General features: G+C 50.5%; 2 protein-coding genes across 6 annotated transcripts; both read right to left on the reverse strand.

Moving 5' to 3' along the window:
• Positions 1 to 483: 483 nt before the first annotated feature.
• Positions 484 to 3582, reverse strand: ETV2 (ETS variant transcription factor 2). Of its 2 annotated transcripts, none has more exons than XM_032323713.1 (7): positions 3143 to 3582; positions 2808 to 2897; positions 2600 to 2710; positions 2293 to 2352; positions 1567 to 2046; positions 946 to 1058; positions 484 to 702 (listed from the first exon to the last, which is right to left on the reverse strand). In XM_032323713.1, the coding sequence occupies exons 2-7, from the start codon at positions 2875 to 2877 to the stop codon at positions 502 to 504; spliced, it is 1035 nt and encodes a 344-aa protein (XP_032179604.1). In that variant the 5' UTR covers positions 2878 to 2897; positions 3143 to 3582; the 3' UTR covers positions 484 to 501. The 2 variants fall into 2 exon arrangements, with proteins under 2 accessions (XP_032179604.1, XP_032179603.1); XM_032323712.1 differs by having other exon boundaries at positions 2600 to 2713.
• A 3558-nt stretch (positions 3583 to 7140) lies between these two features.
• On the reverse strand, positions 7141 to 14943 carry RBM42 (RNA binding motif protein 42). Of its 4 annotated transcripts, none has more exons than XM_032323696.1 (10): positions 14816 to 14943; positions 14444 to 14588; positions 13074 to 13158; positions 12895 to 12969; positions 11050 to 11115; positions 10795 to 10949; positions 10106 to 10438; positions 9661 to 9778; positions 7482 to 7676; positions 7141 to 7391 (listed from the first exon to the last, which is right to left on the reverse strand). In XM_032323696.1, the coding sequence occupies exons 1-10, from the start codon at positions 14941 to 14943 to the stop codon at positions 7279 to 7281; spliced, it is 1413 nt and encodes a 470-aa protein (XP_032179587.1). In that variant the 3' UTR covers positions 7141 to 7278. The 4 variants fall into 4 exon arrangements, with proteins under 4 accessions (XP_032179587.1, XP_032179586.1, XP_032179588.1 ...); XM_032323695.1 differs by having other exon boundaries at positions 10795 to 10970; XM_032323697.1 differs by lacking the exon at positions 11050 to 11115 and having other exon boundaries at positions 10795 to 10970.
• Positions 14944 to 19683: the final 4740 nt, after the last annotated feature.

The raw sequence follows: 19683 nt of genomic DNA on the forward strand, positions 1-19683 counted from the left end.
GGGGTCTAGATTGGAGTTCTATCTCCTTCAGCTTGGAGTGGGAAGATAGGTGGTTTGGGGGATCAAACCCTAGGCCAAATTCCTTAATGATCCCAAGCACTGAAAGGATGCACATAAACTGTTTTTGTTTGGTTGGTTGGTTTTTTTTTTTTTTTTTTTTTTTTTTTTTTTAAGTCTTGAGTGTTTTGGAGTCTTCAGGAGGGACACGGTAGGTAAACTCGAAAGTTAGTGATTGGGTTTGATTTCTTTGCAAGTCCCAGCACAGGCAGGCACACAGTAGGCCCTGTAGGGACTGAGATGATTCCTTTGAAAGTCCCATCACACAGTGACCACACAAGTAGGTCCCCTAAGGGTCTGGGTGTGTCTTCGGATCACACGGGGGGGGGTGTGGTGTGTGTGTGATGTGAGTGTGGTGGTGCACATTTAGGGTACCTAGCGGGTTTAGTCAGTATCCATGGGAAGAATGCAGGCAGCACTCACGACTAGTTTGATAGGATAGTTTTATTGGATCGTTTCTCCCGGTCCAACCCGGGCGCAGTCCGGATAGGCCAGGCCGGGCACGCGGCCCCCGAAACGGTAAGTGTACTTGCGCCCACCGCTCTTGCGCACGATGTCCCGGCGGTAGTAGTAGCGTAGACCTCGGCTCAGTTTCTCGTAGTTCATGCCCGGTTTCCTTTTGCGCTCACCCCACAGCCGCGCCACCTAGGACAGAGGCCGGGCTTAGTCTGAAAGGGCAGGAGGGAGTGGGGCTCGGCAACTGACGGGAGGGGCGGGGGGCGCGGTTTCGGGTAGGTTCTGGACGCCAGTTAGTCGCGGTAACTCCCGGCAGGGGGAGAGGAGTACGAGCTGGGGGCGGGGCCAACTACTAGGTAAACAGAATGGCCCTGCCAAGTGGAACGCGCGGAGACCGGGGCGGGACTTTGCGCGTCTGGGAGGCTCCCTCACCTCTCTGGGGTCACACAGCTGGAACTCGCGGCTGTTGCCAGTCCAGCGGATGCAGTTGCTACGCTCGCTGTCTCGGAGCAGCTCCAGGAGGAACTGCCACAGCTGAATGGGACCTGCGGAGGGCAGGCAGGTGAACACACAGGTTTCCTAGCCCCAGACCATGTGTCTTCAATGACCCAGCGGTCCGGCCTCCCTCGCTTCAAAGGTTCAAGGGTCCAGATCTTCCCAACTTAGGACCCAGTAGTCCAGATCCCCTCCTCCTCGGGGCCCAAAGAGTCCAGATCGCTCCATATAAGGAACCCAAGAATCGGCCTCAGGGACCCATGCAGCCGGGGTCCCCATCTCGGAAACTTAGAGGAGATTGGCTGCCACACCTTGGTGACCCAGGCGTCCAGACCCTCACCTCTTTCCTCTCACCTAACCCAGGAACCTAGGCTCTAGTCTCTTGCTCCCTATTGTACTACCGTGTCTCAGTCCTCTCCCCCATCAGGACGCACGGTCTTAAGAGCCTCTTTCCGCTCTTAGGTAAGTAAGCCCCACACCTTCACTCTCAGGTTCCGGTCCCGCCCCTGCGCGCCTACGCCCCGCCTCACTAGATTCCAGTCCTAAGGACCCTCTCACCTCGATGATTATTTTTGGGGTAACAAGCCAAGGTTACGCCGCCCGACTGCTGGCTTGGTTCGGAGGACGTGGTGAGATCTGAAGTCTGGTACCCTTTTGAAGTGGTCGTGCAGTCCGTATGCAGCTCCGAGACCCAGGAGGTGGTACAGTCTGAGCCCACAGGCCCATCCCACGAAATGGTAGAGTCCGCGCTCGGCTCCCCGCGGAGGTCCTTGCCGCAGTAGGTAGGGCGGTCGAGGCCAATAGAACAGTCCCAGTTGGTGGAGCTGGCGGCGGCCTGGGCGCTGGGCCACGAGCTGGTCCCTCCGCGGGAGGTGGTACAGTTCTGGCCCGCAGCCGCCTCCACGCCAGCGAAGGGGGCGGGGCTCAGGCCGGGAGGGGCGGGGCCCAGGGCCTGGGAGACGCCCCTCCAAGGGTCCGAGCTACTGCAAGCCAAGTCCGTCCAGTCTCCCGACCACGGAAGAGCCTGAGGGGCGGGCTCTGTGAGAAGTAAGAGACCCCGTGTGAGGGGTGCCCAGGTGTCCCGGTTCCCGGTCCCCTCAGGGGTTCTTGGAGTCTAGGCTCTCAGCCCTGGCGCCCTGGGATCCCGGATCTAGGCTATGCCATCTCGAGGGCAGAGGGATTCCCGTCTTATCCCTGTTCCCCTTAGAGATCAAGGAGTTTAAACCTCTAGGTACGGTGGAGGACCCCAGTCCCCTCCTTACCCGCCTCTGCACGCATACTCACCCGCTCCCCATGGAGCTTCTGGGTGCGGTAACGCAGAGCCCCAGTCCGGCTGTGGGAGCCCTGCGATGGGTAATGAAGGGACAGAGTTTAGGGAAGGGTGTGAGCAATGACTAGAGACGCCCCCTCGACCCCAGCAGTCTTTATTTTTCAGGGGCTGAGTTGTTCCCCCTAGTTCCTACACACTCACACCTAGAAGGCCTCGTCCTCTTTCAGCCTCAGGACTCAGCCGCCAGCCCTCTCCCCATTCAGCCTCAGGAGTCTAGGCACGCCCCCTTCCTCCCTCAGGCCCTAGAGCTCAGCCTCTCACCTTCCTCAGCTCCCTGGAGTCCCAGCCCACAGCCACCTTTCCAGCGTGCCTCCGCTGACAGCGTGTCTCCTGGGAGCGCCAGTTCGGGGAAATAAAAGCCGAGTTCAGCTCCTTCTGCAGGCAATGAGGCGGTTAGGGCCAGGTCGGGGTCAGCGGAGGCCCCCACCTGTGCACCCTCCCCACACAGGGACTCAGTCCCCCAGCCTACCCAGCCCTGAGAGTCTGTTTCCTGGGGGCACTTCCTGTGGAGGCGCTTCAGACCAGTTCCAGAAATCCATGGATGCTCTTTGTGAATGTTCTGGGCAGAGAGGAAAAAGGGGCAAGGGTTGAGCTGGGGACACTTAGGGACCCTGGAGTCTGGGCTCCAACCCTTGCTTCCGTCAGACCCAGGAGTCCAGGCCTTTTGCTCCCTGCTTCCCCAGGACCCTGGAATCTTGGCTTCCCGTGTCTTTCTCAGACTAGGAGTAAGAGACCTCAGCCCTCTCCTTCCTCTGACCCAGGAGTCCGGGCCCCCAGACCTCCAGTCCCCAGTTCATGGCTCACCTCTGGCGGGTTTCTCTGTCCCCGGCCAGGGGTCTCAGCCCCATTTCATACCATGTACCCCCTCCCCTGGGGAGCCTGGGCAGGGGGGAATTTTCCGAGACGTCAGAGCCGGGGGTCGCAGCCGGGTCGAGTTGCAGGGCCGGGGGGCGGGGCCAAGTCCCCCCACCCCCTGCCCCGCACACACCTCAGGGATGGCCGCCTGCCTCCTGATAGCTACAGCTGTCGGGCTGCAGGGGTGGCTAGGACTTGGACAGGAGTTTGGGGAACGGCAGGTTGTGAGAGAACCGGGGTCCGAAGGCGTGTTTACGGGGTGATAGGGATGGAGCGTGGCGCGGGGAGGGGTTGGTGGACAGGTTTTCCGTCTTGGGGACTTGATCCTGCGACATGGGGGTGGGGAGGGGGAGGGTCTGGGGTCAGCGGGGCTGCGCCAGGCTTATCTGCAACAGGAAGGGGGATTTCCGGCCAGATCCCAGGTCCGCCAACGTCACAATCTGTAGGGGGACTGCGGGGCGGGGTGGGGGGATATGGTTGGGGGAAGCCAACGCAGGATCCCCTTTGAGGGCTTTGAGGATGTTCTGGGGCTGCTCTTGAGAAGTGTCAATCATGATAACACAACAGTGTAAACAATAACCAGAGTAATTCTAATCGCTAGCATTGAGGGCTCAGTTGCCCGCCCCCAACTATGCCATGGGCCTTCATTTAATCCTTTTATGAGGTAAGTACTAGTCTTTATTTTATGAAAGGGGAAATTGAAGTAGACTTCCTTTTCACTTCCCTTCATCTCCAGAATCCTATACTGTAATAGTCTGGGACAAATGGGGGAAACTCGAGTATGCACTGAATATGTGATATAGAATTATTCATTTTCCTAGATACGATTATGGTTTTACAGTAGGAAAGATGTCTCTATAAAGAAATGAAACACAGATATTTAGGGGTAAAGTATTACTTGCTTCAAATGATTCAGAGAACCCCCCCATATACATGTAACATATACATACATTCATGCAATAGTTGGAACATAATTATACTAAAAATTATCTGAAACTTCAAATTTAACTTGTTGTCCTGTATTTTTTTTTTTAAAGATTTATTTATTTGAGAGAGAATGCGAGCAGGGGGAGGGACTGAGGGAGAGGGAGAGAGAGCAGCAGAATCCCCGCTGAGCACAGAGCCCAACGAGGAGGGGATATGGCTCAGTATTAAAACCCTGACACCATGAAGGGAATCGAAATCAAGAGAAGGGAGCTGAAAACAAGCTGCTCAACTAACTGAGCCACCCAGACATCCCTGCCCTGTATTTTTATTTCCTAAATCTGGTAACCCTAAACCCAGGCAGCTTGGCTTCAGAGCCTGTGGTTGTACCCATCCTGCTGTATGTATTAATATGTACTTGCCATTAAAAAGAACCTCTTTGATATGGGCATTTTCCAGTATTCACCCTGCTTGGCCATTAACTACTTGGCATTCTGGGGGTGGGGGTGGGGGTGCTCTTCTGTTCATGTTACATTAGGGAAACTGGGCCTTAGGAGAGAGGGCCACTTAATGGGTCACAGAGTGAGCAAGTGGGAGGTGCCAGGATCAGCATCGGGGGATCCGAGAGCCCCCAGGCATCACCGTGCCACCATCTAACCCAGGGGCCTGCAGGGTCTCTTGCTGAGCCCCACAGGCCCCAGGCCTCCTCTCCATGAAGTCGGCCTTTTTCCTGTCTGTGTGTGTTGTCGGTCCATGGCTCTCTGCCCTAGTTAGTGTCTCTGGCTCTGGGTCTCTGTTGTACCAGACCTGACCCCAGTGAGGTCTTGCCGCCCAGTCTCTCCCGCTAAGTTTCAGTCCCTCCCCATCTGTCTCCCCACCTCCTTATTGCTCAGTCCCCATTGTTGTCTCTGGGTTTTCTTCCCATGCCCTTTCCCTTTGTACTGCCTTCACCTGCAGGTCTCATCTCTCAGCTTTGTCTCTCTCCCCATCTCTCCGTCTCCACTTGCTACATCCCTTCATCTCTGTCCATCTGTCTCTCAACCCAACGGTTGAGTTTTTTCTCCTTTTCCTCAGGAGGACTTAAATGCACACGTTTAAAAGCTTCCTTTCAGAGACAAACCATATGAGATTTTTAATCATAGGAAACAAACTGAAGGGTTGCTGGAGGGGAGAGGGGTGGGGGGATGGGGGTCACTGAGAACATTAGGGAGGGCATGTGATGTCATGAGCACTAGGTATTTTATGACTGATGAATCACTGACCTCTACCTCTGAAACCAATAATACATTATATGTTAATTAATTGAATTTTTTTTTAAAAAGCTTCCTTTCTGCAGTCATTCCCTCTTCCCATCTCCTCCCTGGTTCCTGTGACTGAAGTGACCAGAGGGGGTCAGGAGCTGGAAGGGCTAGTGATGTGGGGGTAGGGACCGGTCCTGGGGCTGGGTTGTCAAGCCCAGGTGGCAGGGGGCTGAAGGGCACTTCCTGTGAGGGAGGGAGGGGAGGCCCTCACCCTTCTAACCAGACTGGAAAATGTGACGTCAGAGAGGGAGCAATAAGGGAGGAAGGCAGGAACAGAGGTAACTTGACACCTCTCCTGGGCGACCAGATTCCCAGGGAGGTCTTGGCTTTGTTTCCTTCCTCCTCCCATGCCCCCTCTCAACCCAGGGTTCTGCTGGCTATGCCCCTGGGAGACCCTCATCCCCGCCCCATGCTTGAACCACACAGTCTCCCTCCTCTGCCTGGTCCATGCCCCTGCCTCCTTCAGACCTCCAGTTCACAGCATGGCCCTCTCAGGGTTCTTTCTAAAGTGCAAATCTGATGCCAGTCCCGTTTGAACTTGGTTCTGGCTTCTCAGGGCTAGCTGCTGCCTTCAGGGTAAAGTCTAAGCTCTTAGTCTAGTGTTCAAGATCCTGCTCAGACAGTTCTTCAGATAGGCAGTGGCAAGCTTGGGGCTGGGAAAAGAGAGGGGGAGAGATCCATAGATGCAGAGAGAGAACAGAGACTCAGAGACAGACACTTAGAGACAAAAAGAAACCAACCAACCAACCAGAGGGACACTCACAGAGACAATCACAGGGAAAAACAGACATAGAGAAGAACTTGAGGGGGCCCACACAGACATACAGCAAGAGAAGGTGGCTGGGGTTTGGAGGAATGAAGAAACTGGAAAACAGTCTCAGGGATGCAGATGGCTCTTCTCCCCGTTCAAGTCAAGTCCAAGCTTGACACTGCCTATATGAAGAAGTGTCCGAGCAGGATCTTGAACACTAGACTAAGAGCTTGCACTTTACCCTGAAGGCAGCAGCAAGCCCTGAGAAGCTGGAACCAAGTTCAAATGGGACTGGCATCAGATTTGCACTTTAGAAAGAACCCTGAGAGGGCCATGCTGTGAACTGGAGTTCTGAAGGGGGCAGCGGCAGGGACCAGGGGGTGAGAACTTCAGAGACTGGGTGAGAATGATAGGAAGAGCATGAGACAGACTCAGAAGTGGCCAGTTCCTTCAGGAAGCCCTCCCTGACTCCCACATCAGCACCCTGGGCTTCATCACCCCAATCCTAACCACTCCATGTCGCAGTGGGCCTATCTGCCGCCACTGGACCAAGCTCTGAGGGAAGAGTCCAGGATGGTTTCAGTCACCATGTCCCCAGCACTGGCTAGGCCTTCTGTGAGTTTGCTGAATGGATGAAAGCCTGGAAGGCTGTGACCTCCAGAAGGGCAGGGCCCAGAAGACCCCTTACCTTGGTACTGAGACCACAGGCTGGAGTCGGAAGACAACTGGACTGAGTCTCGGCTTGGTTGTGGCCTCACTCTAATAAGCCTTTACTTTCTCCTCTGTCAAATGGGCTGTACTCAAAATGCACTTAAAAGAGGGTTCAGGAAGATGTGGCGGGAGCACAGTAGGGACAGAAAGATGTCCATCTGCATGTTTGCCTAGGTAAACTTTCAAAGCTCCCTACTCATCACTATTCCCAGATTCGGGGATGCCAAGCCCTGCTCCCCAAAGAGTGCTTGCAAGCCCAGCCAGGGACGGAAATAACGTAAATTTATTGAAACTGGTTTTGGGGAGGGTGGGTGGGTGGCTAGTTGGGGGTCTTCCAAAGAGAATGGGGAGAAGAGCCAGCGCCCGGCCAGGAGGGAGCGGGTGCCTGGCCACCGACCCTATCTCAGGCCCAGCTTCTTCTTCTCCTTCTGCTTCTTGCGCACCACATCCAGGTTCCGGTCCTTCCACATACTCTTGCGGAGCTTGATGGGGCGTGAGCCCACATACTTCCCTGTGGGAATGGAGGGTTCAAGGTCAGGTTCGGGGTCAGGCTTAGGCCAGATGCTCGTCACACCCATGGTCCCTGAGAGGCCTCACCCACCATTCATCTCACGCATGGCGCGCACGTAGTCGCTGGGGTCCTTAAAGCTGACGAAGCCATAGCCCTTGGTCTTGCCTGTGCGCTTGTCTCGGATCACCTTAGCCTTAAGGAAGGATGGGAAGCGGCTGAAGGCGCGTGCTAAGATGTCATCATTCACTTCATTGCCCAAATCACCACAGAAGATCCGGAAGTCATCTGGGGTTGGGAAAGAGGAGGTCATAAGATGCAGATGCCTGGTCCTGTGTCTGCCTTACTTAAATAGCTCCCCTTCTCTGGAGGCATCCCCGAAACTCCCCTCCCTCTGTATTCCCAGCAGTCTTGGCCTGGGGCCCTCTCTGTAATAACAGCCAAAATCTGTATGGTGTTTACCCTGCACTAGACTGTCTGCTAAGTACTCGTGAGGTTTTAACATATCTGGAACGCCCAATGGGCCCTTTTATACCGAGGCACAGAGCAGTCATGTTACCTGCCCAAAGTTACTCAACCAGGTAGTCGCAGAGCTTGGACAAGACCTCAGGCACCTGGCTCCAGAGTCCTCACTTTTAACTACCTGCACTGCCTTTCCCCACCCCAGGGCCATCTCACCCATTGCCATGATGAAGGCTCCAACTCTGTCCTACCCCTGGCCTCTCCTCTGAGCTCCTGGCACCCCTTGGTCTCCTGGACATCTCCCCATGGATAGCCCCCAGGCTCCTTACACCTGTTTGCTTTCTTTGCAAAGCCCACTCTAACTCCTCGAAACATGAACACGCTCTGATCCTTCTCCAAGGCTAACCTCAGCTGCCATTCCTGAGCACCTCCCCTGGGCTGGGCATGAGCCAGACTGAATATACTCAAACCCAAAGCATCCCTTCCCAACAAGGCACATACTATTATTATCCCCTTGTTAGAGTGAGGAAAGAAGGATAGAAAGCCTAAGTGATTTGCCCAGATCACAGAATTAGGGTCTATAGCATGCCCTGACCACCTCTAGGCTGACACTGCCATGCCCTGGCCTGGGGCAGGTGGACGATTCTCAAAAGAGGCAGAAGTCAAGGACTTAGATGGGAGGCAGGTCCATTTCCTCAGCTAGCACTGTGGCTGCCCCACAGCTTCTATGGTGATTAGGGACACTCTCTGAGAATAAGTTAGGCTCCCCTAAGAGGAAAAAGTCTGATAAACTCAGAGGGAGGGGTCTTCTACAGACCGACTAGGTTAGACGTTAAGAAAAAAAAAAAAAAAAAACTGTTACACGCAAGACAAAGTGGTAGTAGGAAGACCATTTTCATTACAAGGTAATCTAGAGACCGAAAATTGCTGGCATCCTGATTCACGGGCAAAGACGGCTGCAACAGATGGTTTAGAGGCAACTAGGGAAATTTAAACATAAAGGGAATATGAGATAACACAGAATGATCATTCATTTTCTAAGGAATGTTAACGATATTATGATATAAAAAAGACTGTCACTTTTCTTAGGAGATGAATGCAGAGGTATTTAGGAGTGAAGTGATAACTTCATTTTTAACTTGCTCCAAATGACTGAGCAAAATCCAAAAAATACATATATACACACAGAAAGGTAAAGTGAATAAAGCAAAATGGCCACTGCTGAATGTAGGGGCAGATATACATGACTGTTCACTGCGCAATTCAGGGTTTCAAAAAAATTTTTTTTAAGATTGTATTTATTTATTCGACAGAGGAAGAGAAAGAAAGCACGCGCACAAACAGGGTGGGTGGCAGGCAGAGGGAGAGGGAGAAGCAGGTTCCCCACTGAGCAAGGAGCCAGATGTGGGGCTTGATCCCAGGACCCTGGGTTTATGACTGGAGCCAAAGGCAGAGGCTTAACTGACTGAGCCACCCAGGCGCCCCCAGTGTTTAAAATTTTTCATAAGAAGTTGAGAGAAAAAAAAAATTCCCTTTACCTTTAGCAAGCCAGGCCTCTCATGAATAAAACAGTTCAGAAAGTCCTAGGTATCAGTTGCCTTTATGAAATTCTGTTCACTGGCTAGGTGGGGGCCTGCCCCCCAGAACCATAGCCTAGCCCTCCATGAGGCAGGCAAATAGCAGGGCCTGCCCTACAGAGAGGCGGCAGTTGCGGAGTGAGTTGGTTTACCTTCCCTGTGTCTGCCCCAAGGAGGAGACCTTGGTGCGTCCTTGACTGAGCAATCCCTGGCCCTGCACTTGGGCCCCTTACCTGCATCCCACTCCAGCAGGCTGGGGTCCTCCCAGCTGCTCCCAGCTGCGGTGCGAATGCAGCGTTTCAATTTCTCTGGCTTTCCTTTCTTCTTGTCCTCACCCAAGGGCTCTGGGACCTGTAGAGCAAAGGGGGATGGGGCGCAAAAGGCTTGGTGTTAAGTCTCCTGGACCCATGTGTCCCCTTCAACCTTCCCCACCTGCCTATGCCTCTCACTGTCCTGCTTCTATAATTAAAGAGCTGGATGTACTTCTTAATGTGAAGTACCTGTGTCTGTCTCCTTTTCCCCTATGTCCTCCCAGCCCCTCCAATTTCCTGAGTCCCTCTTACCTCCATCAGTACAGGACTACATGTGTTTCTGGGTGTGGAAGATCACGGGTTCCTGTCTGCCCTCCCTGCCCGTTCTACCTGCCTCCCATCCCCAGCTGCTATGCTCCCTGCTTACCTCAAGAGCCATGAGGCCAGGTGGGGGCTCAGGCCGTGGGGGCCGGGGTCGTGGACGCAGGGATAGGAGCTCAGGAATGCGCAGTGGGGGCAGTAGGCCTCGTACAACTTCTAGCGGGAGGGGCAGGGGCTCAGGCTCAGGCAAAGGCATGGCCAGGGCCAATGGCAGGCTGGGCCCAATGACCGCAGGGCCGGTGGGGGCACCTCCTGCCCCAACAGCCACAGCTGCACTAGCCTCCTCCAGCCCGGCTGCCGCTGCCACCACTGCCTCTTCCTTCTCTTTCAAGCCCAACCCCAGGCCTAGCCCCAGCTCTCGAGGTGTTGCTGGCTCCTCCTGTGGGAAAGGGAGACAATGAAGAGTGCCCTTTCCCAGGCTCAGACCTTACCCCCATCCTGTACAACAAAGCAAGGGTCTGAGGCCAGAGAGCAGACAAGAGACACCTACACCGAGAAAGGAATTTCTAGTCAGAGACAGACACAAGGACAAGGACACGAGGACAGAAAAACAGAGAGGGACAATCAGAAAAATAGAGATATAGGGACAGAAAAAACCCAAGGCATGTGTTTCTCTACTTTCCTCACAAAAAGAAAGAAAAACAGATTCAGCCACAAAAAGAAATAGTGAGAGACAGAGTCAGTCATCTCTCCACCCGTCACACCTCTGGCCACGAGCTCCCTGTCCACACTTACCAGCGGAGGTCTCAGAGCAGCCATGGAGCCCAGGGGGGGCCCTGGGGCCCGAGCCATCGGTGGCAGCATCATAGGTGGTCCCGGGGGGCCAGGCAGAGGGGGACCCACGAGGGCCTGGTGAGGGGGCCGCAGGGCCATGGGGCGGGGACCACCTGCTGCAGAAGAAAGAGCAGAATCTGTCAGGGTGTTAGTGGGGGAGTTGGAGGATTTAAGGGGGAAGTTATGTGGCACAGATGATGACCCTGGCCCCCTCACCTGCTCTCTGTAGCACGTGGGGGACGAAGGCCGGACGCAGGATAGGGGCCCTCTGGGGGGCCACAGCTGTGGGAGAGAGAGATGGGGGTGTGTGTCATGGGGGACCGGGGCACTTGAGGTGAGGTGTGTGTGTGTGGGTACTCTCAGCATCCAAGAAATCCTGGAGAAGAGTCTGAGAAACCTTCTAGGTGATGCAGGAGTCTTTCCATTTGTTCATTCAGCAAAAATTTACCACTGAGCATCTCCTTTGGGTGTCCCTGTTCTGGACAATACTATGGACACACCAAAGGACCAAAGGCTCTCAGGGAACTCCTGGTCCAGAGCAGGAGGGAAGAGACCCATCACCAGATGACAGCCCAGAGTGATCAGGGCCAGGATGGGGTAAAACCCAGGCAGGGTGACTGGAACTATGAGGGGGAAGCCTGGGGAGTGGTGGGAACCCATAGAAGCCCTCTGACTTAGCCAGGGTAGCTAGAGGTTTCCTAGAGAAAGGGACCTATGAGCCAAAACCTAAAGGATTATAAAGACCCAGCTGCCTTTGGTCAGGCAAAGGGTGACTGTAAAAATTACTGGCAAGGAGAACATCTACAAATTATTTTCCTTCCCTTTTCAATTCAGTATAATTTTAATAACAGAGGCTGAAATTCGGAAAGCATTGTAAGACAATGGTCAAAAGGTCAGCAGGCATCCAAGCATAGCCTTGTTGGCCTGATCATGGATGTCCTCCTGAGGGCAGCAGGGAGCCACAGCAAGGTTGGTAGCTAGGCAGGGTGACTAGGTCAGATGTGCATTTTGATCAAAGCTATACTAAAGAGGAAGAGATGTTAAGATTTCTCAGATATCAGATTAAAAAAGTGTAAAAGAGATTAAGTAACAACGCATAAGTTTGATCTAATAGTGACTGTACCAGAACTTTAAGAACATGTATTCTTGGGGCACCAGGGTGGCTCAGTGGGTTAAAGCCTCTGCCTTTGGCTCAGGTCATGATCCCAGGGTCCTGGGATTCAGCCCTGCATCAGGCTCTCTGCTCATCGGGGAGTCTGCTTCCCCTCCTTCGCTCTCTGCCTGCCTCTCTGACTACTTGTGATCTCTGTCTGTCAAATAAAAATAAATTTAAAATAAATCTTAAAAAAAAAAAGAATATGTATTCTTTTCATACATATCAGGAAGTAGTGTTAGAAAAATTGACTGTGTGTATATAAACATCACCTTGACAACAAAAGTAAGAATGACCTGTGGAGAGGATAGATTTAGTTAACTTCATTCTGATTTAGTTAATAGGCTTTGGAAGATTATAGCTGGATGACAGCAGGGGACAGAAGGGAGGTCAACAAGAACATTGTGGGCACATTCTAGCAATGACTAGGACTTCTGGAGAGTATATGGGGATCTCTGTGTAAGGGGCTAGGGGATGCAAGGTCTTGACTGCCAGCTGAGGAGCTCGGTGTTTATTTGATGGTTTATTTCATCCACAGATAGCACATACTGCTTACAATGTGGCAGACACAAGACTTTTGTTCCTCATAGACCTTATATTTTAGAGGAAACGAAAGGTGATTACCGTAATAAATAATTTGTATAGCTTGTTACAGGGTATTAAGTACTACGGAGAAACACAGCAAAGAGTAGGGATTAGGAGTAACAATAAGGGGGTTGGTTTGCAATGATCAAGTGAAGCCTTACTAAGGGCAAACTCTTAAGTGTATGATCCGGTTTGTGCTTTAGGAAGACGGTAATGTCAGAATGGGGATGAAATTAAGAGGTAGCATAATGATGTCGGCAAGATGCTGTAGTCGTCAAAACAAGAGTGCTTGGTTACAGGTGGGATTCCTGGCCCAGACCTACCTGCTCGACGCAGGAACATAGCTTCTCGAGCCTCTGGACTATCCAGGTGACTCCGATCACCAGGGCCAAAGCCAACTGTTGGAATCGAAAGAGACAAGGATTGTGGGAGAAGTGTCCCAGGCATCCCTTTTTATTACTATGATTGATCCCCTGGCTCCCTCTCCTCCACCACTCCTTACCTGGACCCACGAAAGGAGGTCCACCCACCATGGGAGGAACCACTGTGGCTGCAGCAGCTGCCCGGGCCTCCAGAGTCTGTTGGACCTGTTGGGAAGGAAATTGGGGTGAGGGGCCTGATTTAGTGCCCACAAGCTGCGCTGGCTGGCTCACCCTGGGAGGCCAGGGTTTTATTCTCTGTATTCTGTGTGGGGCCGGCTATCTGTCAACCTTAAGTCTAAGTTAAAATGTCACTTTAGAGGGAGGCTTTTGGGATTCCACTAGTAAAAGCCGTCCTTCACCCCTCTCAGTTGCAACTTTTCTTGTTATCCTGTTTCATCTTCCTCAGTGCATTTAGCACTATCTGAAGTTGTGTCCATCCTGTCCTTCTCATCTCCCATGCCACCAGCCTGGTCCAAGCCATCATTGTATCTTGCCTAAATGATTATGGTAGCCTCTTCTTCAGTCTCCTTAACTCTGTCCCGGCCCCCTACAGTCTGTTCTCCAAACACAGCCATAATTAGTTAATGTCTAAGTTGGACCATATTACCCCTTTGCTCAAAATCCTTCAAAAGCATCCCACCTCAGAGTAAAGACGAAGGTCTTTACGGTAGCCCACATGGTACTACCAGGTCTGTCTCTATCACCTCTCTGTCCTCATCTCCTCACAATCTCTCTCTCTCTCTCTCTTGCTTGCTTGCTCTACTCTAGCCACACTGTTCTCTCTGCTGCCCCCTGAACATGTCACCTGTGTCATAGCCCTTGAACTCGCAGTTCCCCTATATTTCCCCAAGGTTCCCTCTATCATGTCCTTTATATCTTTGCTTAACTGTCACCTCCTCAGAAAGGCTTTTCCTCATCACACTGAAAAACCATTCCTTTCTTACTCTACTTTACCTGTCTTCACCCAGTAAAATGTAAACCTCAAAAAAGGTAGTGACTGTTTTTCTCTGTATTGTTCTCTGCTATGTGCTTAATGCCTAGAATAGTGCCTGATGCATAGAAGGCACCCAGCAATTACTGACAGAACGAACAAGTTTCATTTACCTGTTTTCTTTCTAGTAGTCTATCTCCACTAGTCGCATACAGCTGGCTATTGAGCAGGTGAATGTAACTAATAAGACCAAAGAACTATTTAACTTAAATGTAAATTTTAAATAGATAGAGTATTTTTATCATTACAGAAAGTTCTACTGGATAACATGCTCCAGAATATAAGCTCCGGAAGGGCAGAGATATTGTTTGCTTAGTGGTTACTGTGTTCTCAGTGCCTGACACATAAAACACATCTGTCATGTTAATCGATAAGTCAACATGTCAACAGCTCTTTGTATACAAACACTGTGTTCAAGGCACTGTGCTCTCGGAGTTATATGCCTTGGCTCAGCCGTACCTGCTGGTAAGTGTTGGTTGCGATAATTGGGCGGATCACAGGAGCTGCTGGGACCTGCATCGCTTCTACCGTGGGGACCGTGGGCACCGCGGGCACAGCAGTTGGGATGCCGGTTACCGGAGCCCCCAGAACTTCCTGCTCAAACCTGAGGAGGCAAAACCGACATCACAGCTCAGGACCTCCCATTAATTCTGAAACGCTGGGTATACCGCGATAGCGCCTTCACCCCTGCCAACCTCTTCTTACTCCCTCCCCCACAATCCCAAAAGTCCCATTTCCCCATGACGGAGCCATAGCGGGCTAAATTTCGGCCTGGAGACTCCAGTGCTCGGTGGCTCTAACTCTGGGACAGCTTTTTATCGCGGGCCTTACAGGGCCATCTCCGCCTCCATCTCCTTCAAGCGTTCCTCCCCGCTCTTGCCCGGCATGCCGGCGCCAGGGCCTGGGACCACAGGTCCTCCTGCACCCGGGAGTCCCGGGGCTGGTCCCGCCCCGGCCATCGCTGCTGCCGTAGCTGTCGCCACTACTACCGCCTCGGCTCAGCGGCCTCCTCCAGTTCCGCTGTCTACTCTCTGGTCTTGTCGGGGTTGGCGCCCTTGAATGACGTATCAGCGAAAGCGACGGGCGCTGGTCCATGACATCAGATGAAGAGAGGCCAATGAGAATCTGGCCACACCTGGAGGGCCCGCCCCAAGGAGGAAAATAAATCAATCAGAGTGCTGGGAAAAGGAACCAATGAATAGCCTGGGTCTAAGTAAGTGCAACTCAGTGAGGCGGCCACGCCTTCATTGGAGGAACAAGGGCTAATGAGAGCGCTGTAAAGTGGTTGGCCCCGTCCCTAACGAGGAAACCGGACCTTTGAGAGCTCAGAAAAGTTTGGAGGCTCCGCCTGTGCCACTGAGGCTCCGCCTGTGCCACTGAGGCTCCTTCCGGAAGTTTTTAAAACACAGAGGTCCGTATCAACGCAGGGCTGGGCGAGGCTATAGAGTGCTGAGTGCCGTGGCCTTTTAGTCGGTAGAGACGCACTACTGGACAGTTACTTCCAGACCAGGGACAGGGGCGCCTGAACCAGGCTTTCTGGGAAATGTGACGTTTGAAGAGTTGCTACATGAAAATGGAGATGTTCTGGGTGGGAGAATAGTTCCTGTAAAGGCCGAGAGAGTAGTAAAATGCGTCAACCCAGAATGGGTTGTAGATTTGGTCTGTCTGTCTTTTCTTGGGACACAGCTGACTGATCCTTTTTTTTGGTAATCCTCAATGTGTTTAATAACGAATATTTATTTTAAGATTTTATTTATTTTTTTGACAAAGGGAGATCACAAGTAGGCGGGGGGGAGCGGGGGAGGAAGCTGACTTCCTGCTGAGAAGAGAGCCCGATGCCCGGGGGGTGGGGGGGGGGCTCTATCCCAGGACCCGGAGAGAGCAGAAGGCAGAGGTTTAACCCACTGAGCCACCCAGGTGCCCCACGAATATTTATTCTTAAAAAAGGTTTTATTGGGGCGCCTGGGTGGCTCAGTGGGTTAAAGCCTCTGCCTTCGGCTTGGGTCATGATCCCAGAATCCTGGGATCAGGCCCCACGTTGGGCTCTCTGCTCAGCAGGGAGCCTGCTTCTTCTTCTCTCTCTGCCTGCCTCTCTGTCTACTTGTGATCTCTGTCTGTCAAATAAACAGTCTTAAAAAAAAAAAGCTTAAAAAAAAAAGGTTTTATTTATTTATTTGACAGCGAGAGATCACAAGTAGGCAGAGAGGGGGAAGCAGGCTCCCCGCAGAGCAGAGAGCCGGTTGCTAGGTCCCATCCCAGGACCCAGAGATCATGACCTGAGCAGAAGGCAGAGGTCTAACCCACTGAACTACCCAGGCGCCCCTCATTACGAATATTTAAAACACACAACACTAGGAGTGCCTGGGTTGCTCAGTGGGCTAAGCGTCTCATTGGGCTCTGGTCATGATCCAGGGTTCTGGGTTTGAGCTCCTTCTGGGCTTCCTGCTTAGCTGGAAGCCTACTTCTCTCTCTTCCTCTGCCCTTTCCCCTGCTTGTGCTCACTCTCTCTCTCTCTCTCTCTCTCTCTCTCTCAAGTAAATAAGTATTTTTAAAAAACCACTGGCTTTTGTTTGCTTCTGTGCTACAGATGCGATAAAAAGAATAGGACACCTTTAAAAAAGTACATTATTAACTAGAATCCATACTTTGTATTCATATTTTTTTGGTGTTTAATCTCTTACATTTGAGCATTCCATCCAGAATACATTGCATTTAGTTGCCTTGCTTCTTTAGGCTCTTTTAAAAAAAGATTTTATTTATTTATTTTTAACAGACAGAGATCACAAGTAGGCAGTGAAGCAGGCAGAGAGAGAAGGAGGAAGCAGGCTTCCTGCTGAGCAGAGAGCCTGATGTGGAGCTCGATCCCAGGACCCTGGGATCACGACCCGAGCCGAAGCCAGAGGCTTAACCCATTGAGCCACCCAGGTGCCCCATCTTTAGGCTCTTCTTGCCAGTAACAGTTTCTTAACACTTACCTTGCTTTTCATGAGTTTGATAGTTTTCAGGAGTACTGGTCAGGTATTTTGTAGAACGTTCTTCATTTGGGATCTGATGTGTTTCTCATAATTAGAATGGGGTTATGTGGGGTCTTTTGGGGGATGGGGGTTGGGGGTAGACCTCAGAGGTAAAGTGCAATTCTCATCACGTCATATCAAGGGCACACATACTATCAACATGACTTAACTGTTGGTGTTTTAACTTTGATCTCTTGGCTGAGGTAGCGTTTGTCAGGTTTCTCCACTATAAAGTTACTTTTCTTCTTACTCCCTTTCCATGCTCTTTGGAAGGAAGTCACTATGCACAGCCCACATTTAAGGGGTGGAGAGTTAAATTTTACCTTCTAAGAATGGAATATTTACATTAATTACACGCAATTCTTCTGCACAGAGGATGTCTGTTCTTTTATTACATCATTTTTATCAGTATGGACTCATGGATATTTTATACTCTGGGTTATAATTCAACACTATTTTGTTGCTGAAATTGTTTCAGCATCTAAAATTTCATTCTTTTTTAGTCTATACATTTCCCTCCCCCTGCCTTTTTGTCCCCCTCATCCCACCCCTTTTTTTGTGGCTTTCTGTTTGTTGAAGAAACTGGACCAGTTGTCCTATAGGATATCTCAGATTTTGGATTTGACTGATTATAGTTTCATTTGTTCCTCACTGCCCCCCTTTCTTATATATTGTATTGACAGCTAAAAGCTTGATTAGATTTAGAGTTTATTTGGTGAGAGAGTATGTATTCCATAGTGCTACTGTAATATACCACCGTATCTTACTGTATTCTGTCAGGAGCACATGATGTCTAGTTGTCTTCCTTTGGTCCCCTAAGACTGATCAGCAATGTCATCCTGTTCCATCTTAAGATGCCCAATCTTTCCACTACTAGCTTTAGCAGCCCTTGATCATCATTACCTGCATCTACTACTTTTTTTGATAAACGGAAAATAGTGGTTATCAAATTTTATCATTCTTTCTCTAATTAGCAGTTTTTCTTTCATAAATAACTTCCCCCTTATCAGGAGTTTGGTTACTTGTTCACCTACAGGGGGGACATGCTTGATTCTTTCCCTATTTTATGAAAACAAAACAAAACAAAACAAAACGACTTGGTTCCTAGCACCCTTCAAAAAGTGACCAGTGAGGGGGTGCCTGGGTGGCTTAGTGGGTTAAGCCTCTGCCTTTGGCTCTGGTCATGATCCCAGGGTTCTGGGATTGAGCCCTGCATTGGGCTCTCTGCTCAGCAGGGAGCCTGCTTCCCCCTGACCCACCACCCCCCACCTGCTTCTCTGCCTACTTGTGATCTCTCTGTCAAATAAATAAATAAAATCTTAAAAAAAAAGTCTCTCATTTTTTAAAATGAGACATTAGAAACATTAAAGAGATTAACATTAAAGAGAAACATTAGAGACATTTAGAAACATTTTTTAAAAAGTGACCAGGGGGCGCCTGGGTGGCTCAGTGGGTTAAGCTGCTGCCTTCAGCTCAGGTCATGATCTCAGGGTCCTGGGATCGAGTCCCGCATGGGGCTCTCTGCTCAGCAGGGAGCCTGCTTCCTCCTCTCTCTCTCTGCTTGCCTCTCCAACTACTTGTGATTTCTCTCTGTCAAATAAATAAATAAAATCTTAAAAAAAAAGTGACCAGTGAGGTACTGTGTGTATGAATACTAATATGAACTTACATTTTCTAACATATTTGATGTGCTTCAAATCACTGCAGTAGCTCTAATTGCTACTCAGAATGTCCCATCTTTGGCCAGTGGCAGTCTTTTCAGATTGACTCCTGAGTCCTGATTCAACCTCATTGGTCTTAGAAGACTTCCCTGCTTTTTGACACAAGATGCCTCAAACTCATTTGTCAATTTCCTGTCCCAGATCTGGAATCCCCGGTCTCCCCAAAGATCCTTGGTTTTATCTAGTCAAAAATGGCATTTAGAGACCATAGTCTGGGACTAGGGTTGCTCACTGTTACTGGCTTATCATAATTAGACTTTTTCTGTGGATTTAGAGAGGGAAATACGTTTTCTAGAAAGAGAAAAACCCATGAATTCATTCTTCCCAAGTCAAATGAAAGATTACAGGGTGTTTACTCCTTTGATTTTCTTTTCATTTATATTGAAAAAAAAAAAAAAAACCCTTGGTCCTCAGCAGGGCACCTGGATGGCTCAGTCAGTTAAACACCCAACTCTTGATCTCAGCTCAGGTCTTAATCTCAGGGTCATGAGTTGAAGCCTCTCATTGTGCTCCACGCTGGGCATGGAGCCTACTTTAAAAAAAAATCTTGTTTCCCAGTAGCATTAGCACAAATACTTATTTGCTTTAGTCAAATATATAATTTCAAAATATATAATGTAGGGTCTCAAAAATGTAAACTATGTATTTTTATCAAAATAAAAACCAGTGTTACTACGGACTGTAAGACTAATAAATGCAGTTTAAGATTGTATTGTTGTTCTTTTTCCCTTAGGATACCTGTACCACTGGAGGCATCGAGTAAAAGTACTATTTTACTTTATTTTCAAAGATTTTATTTGTTTATTTGGCAGAGAGAGAGAGAGAGAGAGAGAGAGAAGCAGAAGTAGAGGGAAAGGCAGACTTCCCACTCAGCAGGGAACCCACTGTGGGACTTGATCCCATATCCTCGGGATCATGACCTGAGCCAAAGGCAGACGCTTAGCCAACCGCACCACTCAGGTGC

The sequence above is a fragment of the Mustela erminea genome, chromosome 19 (genome assembly GCF_009829155.1).
Source record: "Mustela erminea isolate mMusErm1 chromosome 19, mMusErm1.Pri, whole genome shotgun sequence".
Taxonomy (NCBI): domain Eukaryota; kingdom Metazoa; phylum Chordata; class Mammalia; order Carnivora; family Mustelidae; genus Mustela; species Mustela erminea.

Bases quoted from the DNA above. Each gene is read 5' to 3' on its own strand.
- RBM42 (XM_032323695.1), bottom strand. From the start codon at position 14,943: ATGGCCGGGGCGGGACCAGCCCCGGGACTCCCGGGTGCAGGAGGACCT. The intron at 12,970-13,073 runs GTAAGGAGTGGT...CGATTCCAACAG, and splicing joins ACCTCCTTTCGTGGGTCCAG to TTGGCTTTGGCCCTGGTGAT. The intron at 9,779-10,105 runs GTAAGCAGGGAG...TTTGCTCTACAG, and splicing joins CTGGCCTCATGGCTCTTGAG to GTCCCAGAGCCCTTGGGTGA.
- ETV2 (XM_032323712.1), bottom strand. From the start codon at position 2,877: ATGGATTTCTGGAACTGGTCTGAAGCGCCTCCACAGGAAGTGCCCCCA. The intron at 2,353-2,599 runs GTGAGAGGCTGA...TACCCATCGCAG, and splicing joins ACTCCAGGGAGCTGAGGAAG to GGCTCCCACAGCCGGACTGG. The intron at 2,047-2,292 runs GTGAGTATGCGT...TACTTCTCACAG, and splicing joins AGAAGCTCCATGGGGAGCGG to AGCCCGCCCCTCAGGCTCTT.